Source organism: Rhinolophus ferrumequinum, chromosome 2 (genome assembly GCF_004115265.2).
Source record: "Rhinolophus ferrumequinum isolate MPI-CBG mRhiFer1 chromosome 2, mRhiFer1_v1.p, whole genome shotgun sequence".
NCBI classification, from domain to species: Eukaryota; Metazoa; Chordata; class Mammalia; order Chiroptera; family Rhinolophidae; genus Rhinolophus; species Rhinolophus ferrumequinum.
The window spans coordinates 105,464,712-105,479,140 of NC_046285.1; the positions used below are offsets into that span (position 1 = coordinate 105,464,712).

Sequence of the window (14,429 nt, forward strand, 5' to 3'; positions counted from 1 at the left end):
ATTCGGTTCCTTTGACTTCCGCCCTTCCTTCCCCCTTCTCTTTCCTGTTCTCTGAAAACAAAGCTGGGTTTCTTTTACAATAATAAAACGTTCTGCGGCTCTTTCCCCCTCAGTCCAATTGATTTCACTATTCAATCCTGTGTTACCTGAACACTCTTATCAGAGGCAGAGCGGCTCCTGAATTGGGTTCAAAGTGATTTTATTGCTGTGAGTGGACTTTTTCGTGGCTACCCACACTCGTGATTGATTGCTATTTCTGAGCACGCAGAAGGGTGTCTTCAAAGGAGAGGCCAACCTGGGGTTCTCTCTCGGTTTAGTTAATTAACATGTGGAACGATTGAGAACCAAGGCCTTTTAGTGCCAAGAGTTAGGATGCTGTACATTGATAACGCTTCGGGCTGCTTGCAGCTCAGGCCTGGGACTTTTGCTCTCTGAGGTTCCTCTAAGGATCCCAGGGACTGTGAGGTTAGGATTCCTTTTACTCACATGACCTAGGACTGTGCTTTCTGCAAGGGTGGCCCCTAGCCACAGGTGACTGTTTCCATTAATTCACGTTAAATAAAAGTTCAGTTTTTGTGTCACCGTATAATCACACTTGAAGTGCTCAGTAGCCCCTGTGGCTGCCCCATTGGATCAGCATCAGTGTAGACTACTTCTGTCCTGCAGCAGGTCCAGGGGGTAAACCCGGCCTGGAACACACAGCGGCTCTACCCTTCAGGAAGCTGCCAGGCGCCTCTTCCTCTCCATCCACCTTAACCAAGTCTCCCCCCTCACAGTTGCCCTCTTTCTTGGAGGTGGTTAGAATTCAGAGTGAGACAGTTCTGGATATTCAGTAATTGTAACTGTAGGAGAATTTTCTAAGGGGAAACAATCTCACATTTTCTAATTAGTAGCTCATACATTGAATAAAGGTAGGAAGTGATTAGATAATTATAATAATAGCAGCTATTTTTGTTGCGTACCTGCTATGCTCTAGGGTTTTGTTCTTAAATGCTTTACACTATTAACTCTTTTAATCCTAAAAATTAACGCCATGATGGATGGCACTATATTATCCCCATTTTTCAGGTGAGGACACTGAGGCACAGAGCAGTTACATAACTTGGCCCAAGGTCACACACAGCTAACAAGTGGGTGAACGAGTATTGGAGCCTGGGCAGTGTAGCTTCAACTGTCTCTCATCTCTTTGCAAACGGCACCAAAATATCCAGAATGTTCCCCCCTAGGAGGGGAATAACAACCTGGTCACAAAACTATGAAGACATGCTAAAGAGATGTTCAGGCAGTTATTGTCAATATTAGCAGATGCTAATGTTTTTGGAAGTCCGGACAAAGTAAAAATAAAACAACTTCTCAAGAAAGTCATGGTACTTTAGACTGTTCTGGGGGGATAACTAAGCTTCTCAATCAGGAGTTGGTAAACTAGGGCCCACAGGCAATCTCAGGCCTGTTGTGTCTGTTTTATAAATAAAGTTTTGTTGGAACTCAGCCAGACGTATTTGCTTATGTGTCATATGTGGCTGCTTCCTCATTGTACTTGCTGAGCTGAGTCTCGGAGGTCATCTGACCCACAAAAGCTGAAACATTTATTTTCTGGCCCTTTACAGAATACGTGTGCTAGGTTATATTCTCCAAGCATTTCCAAATAATGAGCCTCTTCTGTTACCAGTCGTGTATTTTTGAACTTGAGGAATGACCCCAAATTGTCTGAAGAGACTGAATAATTCACTATGTTCGTTGCTATTCAACAAAAGTGTTTGCAGCCCATACCGTGTGCCAAGCCCATCCAAATTTCTGGTGGCACTGAAACTTGCATTTCGCCAAACCTCGAGTGCCCACGTTTCCATGACCAGACCCTGCACTTCACGTGTGTGATTTCTGGAACATCCCAGGGTCCATCCACTCTCACCACTTTCCACCTGTACCTGCCCTTGTCAGGAGACGTGCACACAAAACATTCACTTCACGATGCTCTCACTTTAAGACTATGGTGGAGTGAGTGAAAATAGGAAGTAAGTATTAAAATTCAACATTCTGCATATGTTATATTCCATTATGAAGTTAGAATAAATTACATGTCTCCAAAATTTGTCTGCCAGACATTTTTAAAATAACTTTTCCCCCCTGATTATGAGAGTTATATATGCAGAAAATGTGGAAGGGCCTAACTATAGGAGTGAGCGTCTCTTCCACAAAACCCCAGCACGCAGAGGCAGCTGCTGTTAATAGTGGTGTGTGTATAATTAATTACCTTGAAGAAGATTCCGACACAAATTTTTCTTTTAACTCATTTTTATGTCATTGAAAATTTCTTAGTAAATACTATTTTTCGGTGCTGTGTAATAATTCATCGTATGGATGTACCATGATTTACTAAACAATTTCCCTTTCACTGGGTATTTAGGTGGTTTCTAACTGTTTGCTATTATCGATAAAACATAATGACTGTCTTTGTTCATGAACCTCTGTGTGCTTCCTGGGTGTTGTGTTAGGGTCAGATTCTCATAAGTGCAATTTACTGAATCAAAGACTGAACATTTTAAATTTCTCAGATGTACCACGCCCTCCAAAAAAGTCATATCATCTCTGACTTAACTCCCTCCCTGAACCCAAAGAAGACTGTACTAGTTCATATCATTCTAAAACAGGGACCTTTTAAGATTAATGTTCAGAAACTTAGTATTAAAACAGAGTAAAATGAAAAGTGCGGACAAAGAGGAACACTCCAGAATTATCTGGTGATTGGACACTTCTCTTAGGAATCTTATCGTTTTCCTAGGGGGACCATGGTTTCAATGCCGTTATTTGCCAAGTGATTTTCATTGGGATCCTGCCTATATATTTTCAAGCAGAGTTTTCAAACTCAATTGGGTGTAAAAATTACCTTATAGAATGGAGAGCCCAGGGCCTGGACACCTGCCGTCCTCTCCCCAGGATGTCCTTCCCCCATGGCTCCTTGTTGTCATGCAGGTCTCTCCCATCAGAGAGGCCTGGGTGACATCCAGGTCACCTGCCCTCCTCTCACCTGGCTTCATTCCCTGGAGAGCTCTTATGGCTGCCTGGAATTCTGTATATTCACTTGTCTATTGTCTGCCTCTGTTTCATCTGCTGTGTCCATTGTCGTACCTTGTTCATATTATTATGTTGGACTAAGTTCTAGCCTTAGGGCTATAGGTATACGGGGGCTGTAGATGGTGTCCCAGTGACTTGTGTCACAGCGTGTCTTTAGCTTCATCCACCACATTTGGCTATGAGTATAATCAGCTTTGAGGCACTGGAGGAGAGCCTTGAGAAGGAACCTGACCTCAGGAAGTGGTGTGGGTATGGCTTGGTCTTTATTCATTTCATCAGTTGCATGTATGATTCTGAACCCCAGGTTGCTGTTGGCACACACTGGTGGCATCTCATTTGTTCTTGGCTGCCGGCCCCTTCCAGTGTCACAGAGCAGCAGTGCAGGGTCCCCACAAACCTAGAGAGCCAGGCAGGTGCCCAAATTTGCCTGTGTCTCAATGGCTAACACAGTTTAGTAAAACACCTGACTTCCGGGGATTTCCCTTGGGCACAGGGAAGTGACACTCAGGGGCCACACATTAACCCTGGAACTGCTAACGTGCGGCATGGACAGCAAGCACTGTTGTTACCAAAGCATGAGGGATTGTGTTTTGTGGGCGTTGTTACTTTGTGGACATGAACACTGTTACTTGTTAAGCACTGCTTACAGCAGACTGTTTAGGGCGGCGGGCTATCCTGTCACACATGGACGTACAGACAGAATCCTTCCTCTCCTTTCTCCAGGTCCAGCACATACCATCCCAAGGGCTTTGATGTCACAGTGAAGTACACGCAAGGGAGCTGGACCGGCCTGGTGGGGGAGGACATCATCACCATCCCAAAAGGCTTCAACAGATCTTTTGTGGTCAACGTCGCCACGATCTTCGAGTCGGAGAACTTCTTTTTGCCTGGGATTAAGTGGAATGGGATACTTGGACTGGCTTATGCTGCCCTAGCCAAGGTAGGAATGACCGAGGATCCAAGTACATCGAGTAATGGGAGGGGATTCTAAAAATCTGTCCTCAGAGGGGCCGATGAATGGGCTGTCAGTGAGAACCACGTGGTTGAAATAGTGCTAATACAATCAAGGAAACTTCTATGCATTTTTATAATTAAAGGTAAATGGCACAATTCTTTGAACCTTCCTGTGAGAGAGAGTAGGTAGTGTGACTTCTTTTTGTTTATTTGTCTCTTGTTTTTATCTGTTTTACCTGTATAGGTTTAAAATATTAATAGGTTCCAAATCACCTTGTTTGCGGTTCTGTTTAGGAGTTTTTATTAGGGCAGGATTAAAAGAAAACACATTTATTAAATTCATACCTTTGCGTGAAGACGCAGCCTCTTGTGAACCTGGAACCTCAGCAGGGAGAGGTGCCCACACCAGGCTGAGAGCTTCATGCTGCCTTCCCGTGGCTCCAGACCACCTCTGAGCAGACACCTGCAGCCAGAGCCTGGACAACCTGAAAGCCTGCCCTGGGGGCCGCTGGTCACTGGGGATAGTGAGGCACCCATGAGAAAGGTGGGAACCTTGCTCCCATCAGCCTCAGAACCTTCCCCAAGCGGGGAAGGACAGAAGTGAATGTTCTGCAAATATCTGTACTCGGGCCAACCCAAACGTTGGTGTGCAGAGGAGGGAGGCAGGCTCGCCAATCCTGGGGAATTTCCACCGGGAGGGGTTGTCAGAGGGGGAAGGATTAGACACCAGGTGTGCCTCCGACAGGTTTGTGTACTTGAGCAAAGCAGAAGGAGGTCCTGCCTGTAATCGGGCACCACACCTTGCCCTGTCATTGTTCAGTATCAGGCTTTGAGCCCAAGCTAAGTGGGAACACAAAAGAGGCTTGGTTTCAGGAGCAGCACACGAGGTGACAACAGAACCCCCATTGGTCCATGAGGATCCCAAAGGGACAGCCTGTTTTCTCTCCCCGTAGGGACATCTGTTCCAGTTCCAGTTTACTAGCAAATGGTGCAGGAGGCTGAGATAAGAGGGTGGGGGTGGGGGTGGGGGGCAGCGGGCAAGCAGGTCCCCAACCCTGTGGCTTCTCAAGGAGAAAGAATAGCCCATGTGACACGAGGCTGAGAACAATATAAGGTGCCTGTTTGTTCGGTTCTTGAGGCCCACTTTGTAAAGCCATGTTATGCCCATTTTAGAGCTGTGCGGACTGAGGGTCAGAGGCAGTTACCCCTCGCCCAGGGCACAGAGTCCCAGATGCACAGCTCACTCCATCTGCAGAGGCAGGATGGGTTCTGGAGCCCTTCTTGTCTCGGTACTTACTGTAGGGTAAGCTTAACATGGGATTTGCACACTGGTAATAACTTACGTTCTTAAACACATTTTCACCGACAGTGTGACCTTGGGCCAAACATTTCATCTTCTTGCAACTTTGAAAAATGAAAGCTGTGAGTAGGATTGTTTTTATGCTGATTATTTGGAAGGTGATAGAGAACAGCTAAATTACCTGGAATTGATAATATATAGAACTTCCTTTGAGAAGAAACTCGTTCAGGGTTCTTTTGGGATGTCCAGACCCCTCATGTGACCTTTTGTCTTTTCATCTGTGAAATTCCAAGATGACCACCATCTGGCTCCATGTCACTGGGGTTGAGGAGACAGTAACAGGATGTGTGGAAAGCACGGCTGGAAACAGGATGGGCAGGGTGGTCTGGGTCTCCGGACACAGGGGTTTCTGATAGGTTGACCAAGCACTCAGGGGTGGTCATAGTGTGTGGCGGTCCCTGCGTGAACCCAGTTGCTCCTCCAAGGATGCATGTCAGATCCACCCACGCTACAGATGTCGGGGTCCCACTACACACCTTCTGAAGCAGGTTCTCTTGGGTCCTGGGCAAGGTGTGCTTTTAGACCTCTAGAGGGATCCTGGGGCACATTGCTACTGAAGAATGACTCGACAGAATAAAAACAGATCCCTTACTGTGTGTCAGGCACTGCTCCAAACCTTATATATAATACTAGCCCATTTAAACCCAAGACCTGCTCTAGAAGCCTATTATTAACCCCATTTTACAGAGGAGGAAACAAAGGAGCAAGTCACACGGTTAGCAAGTGGTGGAGCCAGGATTCAATTCCAGGCAGTGTTTACTTGGCTGTCTCTCAGGGAGATGGACAGAAGAAAAACAGCAGATGGGGTCAACACCAGACCCAACCCGTTTCAAGGGACGCCTTCGTCTCACTCGTTACCCAAACAAAAAGTGCTTTGACAAAGATTACGTGTAGAGATTGTGCTGGATTCTGCCAGAGGCTGCACAGAAGCCAGAAGGAAGCAGGTACAAATGAACTCAACAAATGGGAAGACTTACACTCATTTGATACTGGAGCACTGCTCTCCCCGCTCATAATTCTTACAGATAATAAATGACCATGCCTTTGGTTAACCATAGCTGGTGGGAATATACCTCTGGCATCTGTGCTGCTACAATTAAGCTTTCCTCCAGAACAAACACCCTACAGTGAGTAACCCTAATATCTCCCAGTTGGCAAAGCCAAAACCCAAATGCAGTCCAGTACCTCCCTTTCTAACCACCAGCACCCATGGTCCACCCCCAAGTCGGAACCGTTTGCTTTTAAATCCTGGAGAAATGGGGGCTTCCCTTGAATGCATGGCTACATGTAAGGGACATATAGGGCAAATTAGGTCTATTCCCACATGGCAGTGGGACCACTACAGCTTTTCAACTCCAGGAGCGTAGCTCTGTCCTTTTCTGCGACTTTCCTGCTCCCCACAGATCAGTGGACAGCTGGCAGAGCTAAGTCACAGTCTGGGCCTGAGATGACCTGTCCCCGTGGGTCAGGCACCTCTCCTTTTTGTGATGGACAACTCTGGCAAAAAGAGGTGAATAAACTGTTTCTGAAGCTGCGAAGGCAGCTCCTGGAAACCCTGTTCTCTCTTTGCTCCAAAGGTTAGATCCCAGCGTGTATCCTGGTAACCCACTTCCACATCTTCTCACGTCTGCCTTACTAGGCAGTCCTGATAAATGTGACAGTGTCCTAATAGCTTCCGGAAATACTATCTGATGTTTACAGTACAGCCATACCAAAGGAAGAACACCAAGTGATAGGAAGTCCTGTTGGAATTAGTGTACTTAGTCATAACTTGTTTACTGTTTAGCCTTGAAAAAAGTTAACTATAAAGAAAAATGATTTTGTATACCATACCTGCTGTCTCATACATTGCGTCACTTGTCATCTAGACTACAACTTGTGAAGCATTGTCCCTTGTCATCCTCCCGCAGCCATCAAGCTCTCTGGAGACGTTCTTTGATTCGCTTGTGACACAAGCAGAAATCCCCAATGTTTTCTCCATGCAGATGTGTGGGGCCGGAATCCCAGTGGCTGGATCTGGTACCAACGGAGGTAGTCTTGTGGGTATCTTTCAGTCTTAAAGAGGCGAAAAATCTCAAATCGCTGGAGCTCTTTTTTCTGTCTTATAAAGACCCTGATACAAATATTAGACATGTAGGCCTTCTGTAAATTTTTGATAATCCTTATTATGGAACCTATTAAAAATGGATAAAATTAGGTATGACTTTTGTCTCTCCTACTCATGCTGCCATCCAAAAGATGATTCTCGTTGCTTCCCCAAATTCCATTAAAGCTTTTGAAATTTTTCCTTTGAAAGGTAACTGTTTTTGATGGGTGAGGGAGGGGCATGTGAGAAACAGTGAGGGGTGTAGCAGATGGGCATTCCTGTGGATAAGGGAAGCAATGGGGGTGCCTGTGACTTCATAAGTTTGATGAGGACACAGGACACCTGTATGTCCTTTTTCTCTACACACACACACACACACACACACATACATACATGCAGCGCAAAATTGTTTTTAACCAGACAGAATCAAGGCCGTCAGCACTGTGGGTATGCTCTAGCCCAAGCACCCATGTAGTGGGCCCTGCACCCAGACATCTAATGCAGGAGGTGACAGGGAGAATGCACAAGGGGCCTTCCTCCAGGTGGGTGCTGCCCACACCTTTGCCTCCCAGCTGTGAGAAGCAGTCTCAGCTGCTTTCATTTGCTAACAGTGCACCTACTCTTATACCTTTTTCACCCTCTTTTCAGGGGACAGGGTAGCCCAGGATTTGTAATGTTCTAAGTTTAGCCACATGAAGTTTTGATGAGGAAACTTGTTTTGTTCTGCTTTCTGTGCCGGGGTGTGGGGTCATCCTCTCTCTTCTGAGGAACTCAATTATTGTCAGTCTATTTTACAGTGGATTGGTTAACTATTTTATTGCCCTTCTTTGGGGGAGAAATCTCAGCATCGTGAAGCTGGAAATGTGTGCACTTCCTTTAGATAAAGGAAACCACCAAAGCGTCTTGATTAGACTGGGACAGAATACTGTTTGACCTTTGCATCCAGGGTCCCAAAATATTCCCTGTTTAATTTTCAAGTACATATATTTGTAACATCACAATGAAGTGAAAGTCCCAATCCCAGGGAAGTTTCGCTTTACGAGTGCCTGCTGCTCTATGTAACGTGTTGCATGCCCACATATTTTTTTCTCTCATACCTGTGAATATTTTCCTTTCCAGGTCCTGGGTGGAATTGAACCAAGTTTGTACAAAGGAGACATCTGGTATACCCCTATCAAGGAGGAGTGGTATTATCAGATAGAAATTCTGAAATTGGAAATCGGAGGCCAGAGCCTGAACCTGGACTGCAGAGAGGTACCTAACCTATGCTGTGCCCGCCTGTCTCACCCACCTATTACAGCTGGGACCTGAATATGAAATCGGAACGTACAAGATAAATCAAAGATTCATGACATTCAAAGTTACAGGGCCTTTTGGTATGAAAGTTTAAATCAATGAGCCCTCCCACCCCGGTGGTAAGGAAAAGAAAATGCTTCCTTACCACCACTTGGCTAAAGAGGGAAAAATGAGCATAAAGTGGCGAGTGAGGAGACCTACCTAGAGCCACGCCTTTCCCCATTCTTCTTGCCCTCGGGGTGCCTCACCTCTGTTGCAGAGGAGGCAATACGCACGTGAGGGGACAGAGAGGGACTGAAAAGCAAGCAAAATGGAGCCAGACATAAATCATCAGCTCTATTCTCCATTCACAGCCAACCCCTTCCCCCAGGATGCCGTTCTCACGCGAGGGAACATTATGCTCTAAAGACATGCATAGCTCGCGAGCGCTAAAAGGAGGCAGCCACGCAGAGCTGTGAGACCGGCTCCTTCCTGACCTTGTTCACACCCACGCACTCCTTTTGGCTTATTTGTGCCGCATGACGGCCTTGTGATTACGATGGCTTGAGGGAACCTCAGTCTGCAACAGCATTTTCAGAACGGTTTATAAGAACCACCAGCCTGTCACTGTATTCCTTCTTCATACTACCTCTGACCTATTCGTCACTTGCTTTCACGTCCACCGTCACAGTCCACGACAGATTCTCACACACAGACACCTCTGAGAAACCCATGAGAACTTGCTAAATGATGGTCCATTCCATCGTGATAGTGTTTCAACGCTGTCTACAAATCGGTGTTTATTGTCAAAAGGTACTTATTTGCTATTAAAGAAGCCAGTAGTGGAATCAGAGGACCTAAAATAAAATCCAAACTCTGTGTATACGTGTGTGTGTATGTGTGTATGTGTATGTGTGTGGTGTGTGTGTCTGAGGGAGCTGTGTGTGTGTGGGGTGTGTGTGTGTATGTGTGTGGGGTGTGTATGTGTGTGGTTGTGTGTATGTGTGGTGTGTGTGTGTGATTCTCTTATGAATGTGTCTCTGGTTCTCTTTTTCCACTGGAAGCATAACAGTCCGTTGACTTTGTATCATTTGTGTAAATGCCCTTTAATATGTCCTTTCAGCCTCTGAAGATACACGGATCTTCCCTCTTTGCTGGGGGAGTACGGGGTGGGGGCTTCCTGAGAAGGGCTTTTGGCATCTCTGAATAAGAGACGAGCTCTGCATGGGGAGGGCTATTGATTTTGGTCATGTCACTTCCCTTTCCTGGCCTGTTGCTTTATCTGTGAAAAGAGAATGTTGGGCTAGGAGATCTTTGTTTCCCAAGTTCTGGGAATACGAAATTAATGGCAGCCAGTAAGGAGGTCCCGGGGCTGCCCGCGTTTATATGTAGCAGACGCCCAGTGATGGAGGGCCGGAGCCATGCGTTGCTGTGAGCTGCCGCGTCCCTCATGTGCCTTTCCCCACCCTCTCCCCCTTCTAGTACAATGCGGACAAGGCCATCGTGGATAGTGGCACCACGCTGCTGCGCCTGCCCCAGAAGGTGTTCAATGCCGTGGTTGAAGCCGTGGCCCGCACGTCTCTGGTGAGTTCTCAGGACACTGGTGCATCTCAGAGGGCACGAGGTCACGACCCCGCGCGGGGCAGTGTTACCATGGATTCTGACTGCCTCCATCTGCTGATTTGGAAGGGTTGTTGTTTTTTTAAAACTGTTACCCATTAAGTTCACGATCTTATTCTTTAATCAGCAAACAATTCCTTCATTTTAAGCCGAGAGGATTTGGAGCTGAAGGTGCAATGCTTTTTCATATTTTAGAGAATAGTGTAGTTGGTGTAGTACTTTTTTTTAATCTAAGGAAAAAAACACTTGGTAATATACTGCATTGAAGTAAATCGTAAACTAGGAATATGTTCGTAGCCTTTAAAACTAAACAAATAAGCCAAAAATCGTATGTCCCCTTGGCCTTCATTCAAGCCATGTTGGAACTATGATTCTTCTATACGAGAATGTGACTCACAGTCAGCCAGTGTAAAAATTATTGCATGGCCGTACCCTGAAATACAAGTGGACTCACGGTCAAGGACAGCATACCTTTTGGGGATCTGGCTGATGGTCTTCCCGCTGTGACCCCAATTCCCAGTTTGGGAAAACAGTGGGCCAAATGTCACTGGTGGGAAGGAACATAGCTTGGGGACCAGATGGAACTGAATTTCATCTAGTTTCTGGTCATTTCTAGCTGAGTGCCTCAGGAGGAGGCTCTTGCCTGCCCTCCAGGTGCCTCCACGTTCTCTCTGCAGGGTTGTTATGAGGGTTGGGGTTACGTGCCTGGCGCATAGGTGCTCAGTAAAGAGAATCTTCTGTTGATGTCCAAAGCACGATGCTGCTGCTATTTGTATGGCGGGTGAACATTTCCCTTAGCTTCTTGGGTGTTTTTATAAGCATCTGTCCACACAGGGCCACTCTTGCAAAGTCACCAAAAATGAGTGTTTCCTGGACAGTCTTTATGCTGGAACTAATTCAGGCCAATTATCTCACTACTCCGTTGGGATGGCTGGGTTCGAAGAACAATTGACGGGAAAATGTATGGCGGTTGCTGTATTCTAGGTGGTAGCAGAAACCTGGGATGGAAACGGGGCTTTGGTTCCCCTGAACCAAACCTTCAAAAGTCTAAAACTGCTGTAGAAAGAGCAGCAGGCAAATGAAAAGAACACCGAGGGGGAAATAAAAAAGAACGATCACCGAGCCCTTTTTGGAACTGAAAGGTGTTCAGGGCAGCAGCCCAGAGCTGTCTAATATCTGCTGAATCAGAAAAAAAAAAAGAGAGAGAGAGAGAAAAATAGCAGGTGAAGTTTTTAGTGCCTTTGATGTGCTAGCTGCACATCAGACTGCTCGAAATACGGGGCAATCTGCTGATTGTCCTCAATAGTAAAAATGCCCTCAGCAGAGTGACCACGAGCGCGTTCACGTGTAATGCTCTGAGCTATAAAGGCTCTCCCTCGGTCCTAGGAAGCGCTGGTAGCATCGTGTGTGTCCAGCTAGCCTGTAGTCAGCCCTTCTCGGAGCCGTGAGAACGGGGAGCTGTGGCAGACGGGCAGGGGCGCTCCTGAGGTCATCACATGAGGTGGTCAGCGGTGACTGACGAGGAAAACCACGAGGCAGAGGGAACGAAATGACAAAACCTGTTTGTTTGTCTAAAATGATCCTGTGATTTCAGCGCCTGCGTCAGGAAGGAGAAACCTGGGAAGGCTCTGTGTCTTAGGGCAGGGAAAGCCCTATGGAGCAAGCGGGGGAGGGGGGGATCTGCCTTATTGTGTGTAGACCAGAGAAGCATTTGTTCTTTCTATCTGCTGGGTTCATCTAAGCCGCTCTCTTGGCTTGGGTTCTTCTGCTGGTTAAGGACAGGACTGACTTCAGAGAGTTCAACACAATACAGCTGTTGGGCTCTGGCTCTGGGAGTGGACTGGTAAGATGGGATTTGACAAATAAATGGTCTGGAGGTGTGTATTTTGAAATGAGCCTGTGGTAAGGGAGGGTGTATGGCAGAGACCTGGGCTCCATCCCTGCCAGCTGCAGGGGCCCCTAGGTGGCTTGGACCCCGTGCTTCTCCAACTCTAAAATGCCGAAGCAGGATGCCCCCATGTTCATATGACTTCTGACTTTAAAGCTCTGTGATCGGAGGTCGAAACTCTCCCCTAAGGACAAGTGGCTTAGCCCCTGGAGGCAGATGGTTCCACCCAGGACTGGGCTGTGCCCCTCAGGTCAGTACTTGGTCACCCTGAGTCTCGTTCTTTGTCGCAGTTGGACCTTAGCACTGCCGTTGGAGCTCTGTGCCCGGCGGCAGGCCTAGCCACCCTTCGCTCTTCTGAACCCAGCATAGTGACCGCCCCACCTCTTCTCAGCTCATCCGACAAGAGGTTTATCCCTAGGATGCACATTTCAAATCGACTTAACTTTCATAAAAGGAGAAAATATATTAACGCCAGCATTAGAAATTTTACAGATCAATCACGACCAGTCTAGGTAGAGAACCTGCACGAGATGAAGAGACCACGGGATTTTCTCCCACTGTCACTCCGGGAGGGAGAGACGGCACCTGCATGTGTGGTTGTGTAACACTCACCTGGTAGGGACACCCCGGTGTGCTTAGTTCTGCCCATTTGATCTCTGCAGCATTCCTGCTTACCTGTCTCTGCTCCCAGCACACCCTCCTCCCTGCACCTCTCCCGTCCTTGGGCCCCTCTTGGTGGGGGGCTGGCCCCTTTCTCTGGGTGGGTCCTAGGCCCTCTCCTAAGCAGACCCCCCCACAGCCACTTCATCGCTTCCCACCCACCCATCTGTAACTCTGGAAGTGGCTGTCTATCCCCGGCCCTGGAGTTTGGACTCAGAGAACAAGGGACCTACACTAATCCCACTTGGGGGTATTAATGACACCCGACCTGCCACAGAGCTCAGCTCTCTGATAAATGATTCCTGATACATGCACAATGGTGAGCCTGGCTCCCTCCCAGTCTGTCTCATGCCCCTTCCTGTCCTCTGGGCCAGCCTCCATGGTCATCACCCATGTAGGACAGGACAGTGGGGGGGGGGGTCCCATGCTCTGCCCTCCATGCCTCACTGACACCCATCTGTCCCTCAACTTGGCTCAAGGGTTTCTTCCTCAGGGATGCGCCTTTGACAGCCCCCTTCTTCCCGTCAATTGTCGCCGAACTCTGTCCCTATCATATGCCCCTCTAGCTGTCACCTGAGCAGGCACTGAGCTGGATGTGTTAGAAGAGGCTCCTCCAATACAGTCCTCCCTCTAGGAACCGGCAGACAGGGGGCTGCCTACTCAGTCACCTTCACTGGGCCTGGGGAGATGGCAGGGCCTGGGGAGACGGCACGGCTGGAACTTGTAATTAATCCTCAGATTCAGCAACCAGTGGCATGTGTGGGTGTCATCGGCCTTCCGGGCCCCTGAGAAGAGGCACAGGTGGGCGTTCTGTGTTCCCGCCCACCCATATTTCCCACAAATCCTTCCTGAGTCTCCCCGATGGGCTAAGTGTTAGGACTACAGGCGGGTTCAGACAACAGGTCTCTGTCCTCAGAGGGCTCAGATCCTTGTGCAGGAAACATGTTAACCAAACACACCAAGAAATGTAAAACTAGACCTGCTACAAGGAGGGGAAATCTCTGGGGAGGCATGTGGGGGAGTCAGGGAGGGCTTCCTGAATGAGGCAGCATCTCAGCTGAGACTTGGAGGAGGAGAAAGAGGTTCGGGAAGAGCGGAGAGCCCACCCAGGGATCTGCACCAGCAGGAAACTTGCGGGGCGCAGGGAGTTCAGAGGAGAGGTGATGCCTCAGAAGCCTTAAGGGCACAGTTAGGATCTAGACTCTCTTCTAACGGGTCATTCTGACTGCTGTGAGACCTTGGGCAAGTTACTTCACCTCTCTGTGCTTTGGGTTCCTCATCCATAAACTAGAAGGGATAATGTTACTACACTGATGATGGCGGTGTTTGAGGATTAAAGAAATTATTGCTGCGAAACACTTGTAATGGTGCCTAACGCTAATAAGTACTCCAGTGCCTCAGTAATTTTAATAGTTATTTTGTCATTACCGTTACTGTTCCAGAGGACTGATGCCTCGCTGAGCTGTCCACTGTTTCTCCCTGTGGGCATCTGGCGAGGTGACAAGGACAGCCCG

The 14,429-nt window shown here is 47.7% G+C and overlaps 1 protein-coding gene across 2 annotated transcripts in view; it reads left to right on the top strand.

Moving 5' to 3' along the window:
* The window catches only part of BACE2 (beta-secretase 2), an 82,661-nt gene that overhangs the window by 42,127 nt on the left and 26,105 nt on the right, over window positions 1-14,429 (top strand). Inside the window, exons 3-6 of one of the 2 annotated variants that reach the window (XM_033128459.1) lie at window positions 3,796-4,012; window positions 7,297-7,425; window positions 8,592-8,726; window positions 10,230-10,331. In XM_033128459.1, coding sequence (XP_032984350.1) covers window positions 3,796-4,012; window positions 7,297-7,425; window positions 8,592-8,726; window positions 10,230-10,331 — 583 coding nt within the window. The remainder of the gene's footprint in view (window positions 1-3,795; window positions 4,013-7,296; window positions 7,426-8,591; window positions 8,727-10,229; window positions 10,332-14,429) is intronic. The other variant, XM_033128468.1, reaches the window with a different exon arrangement.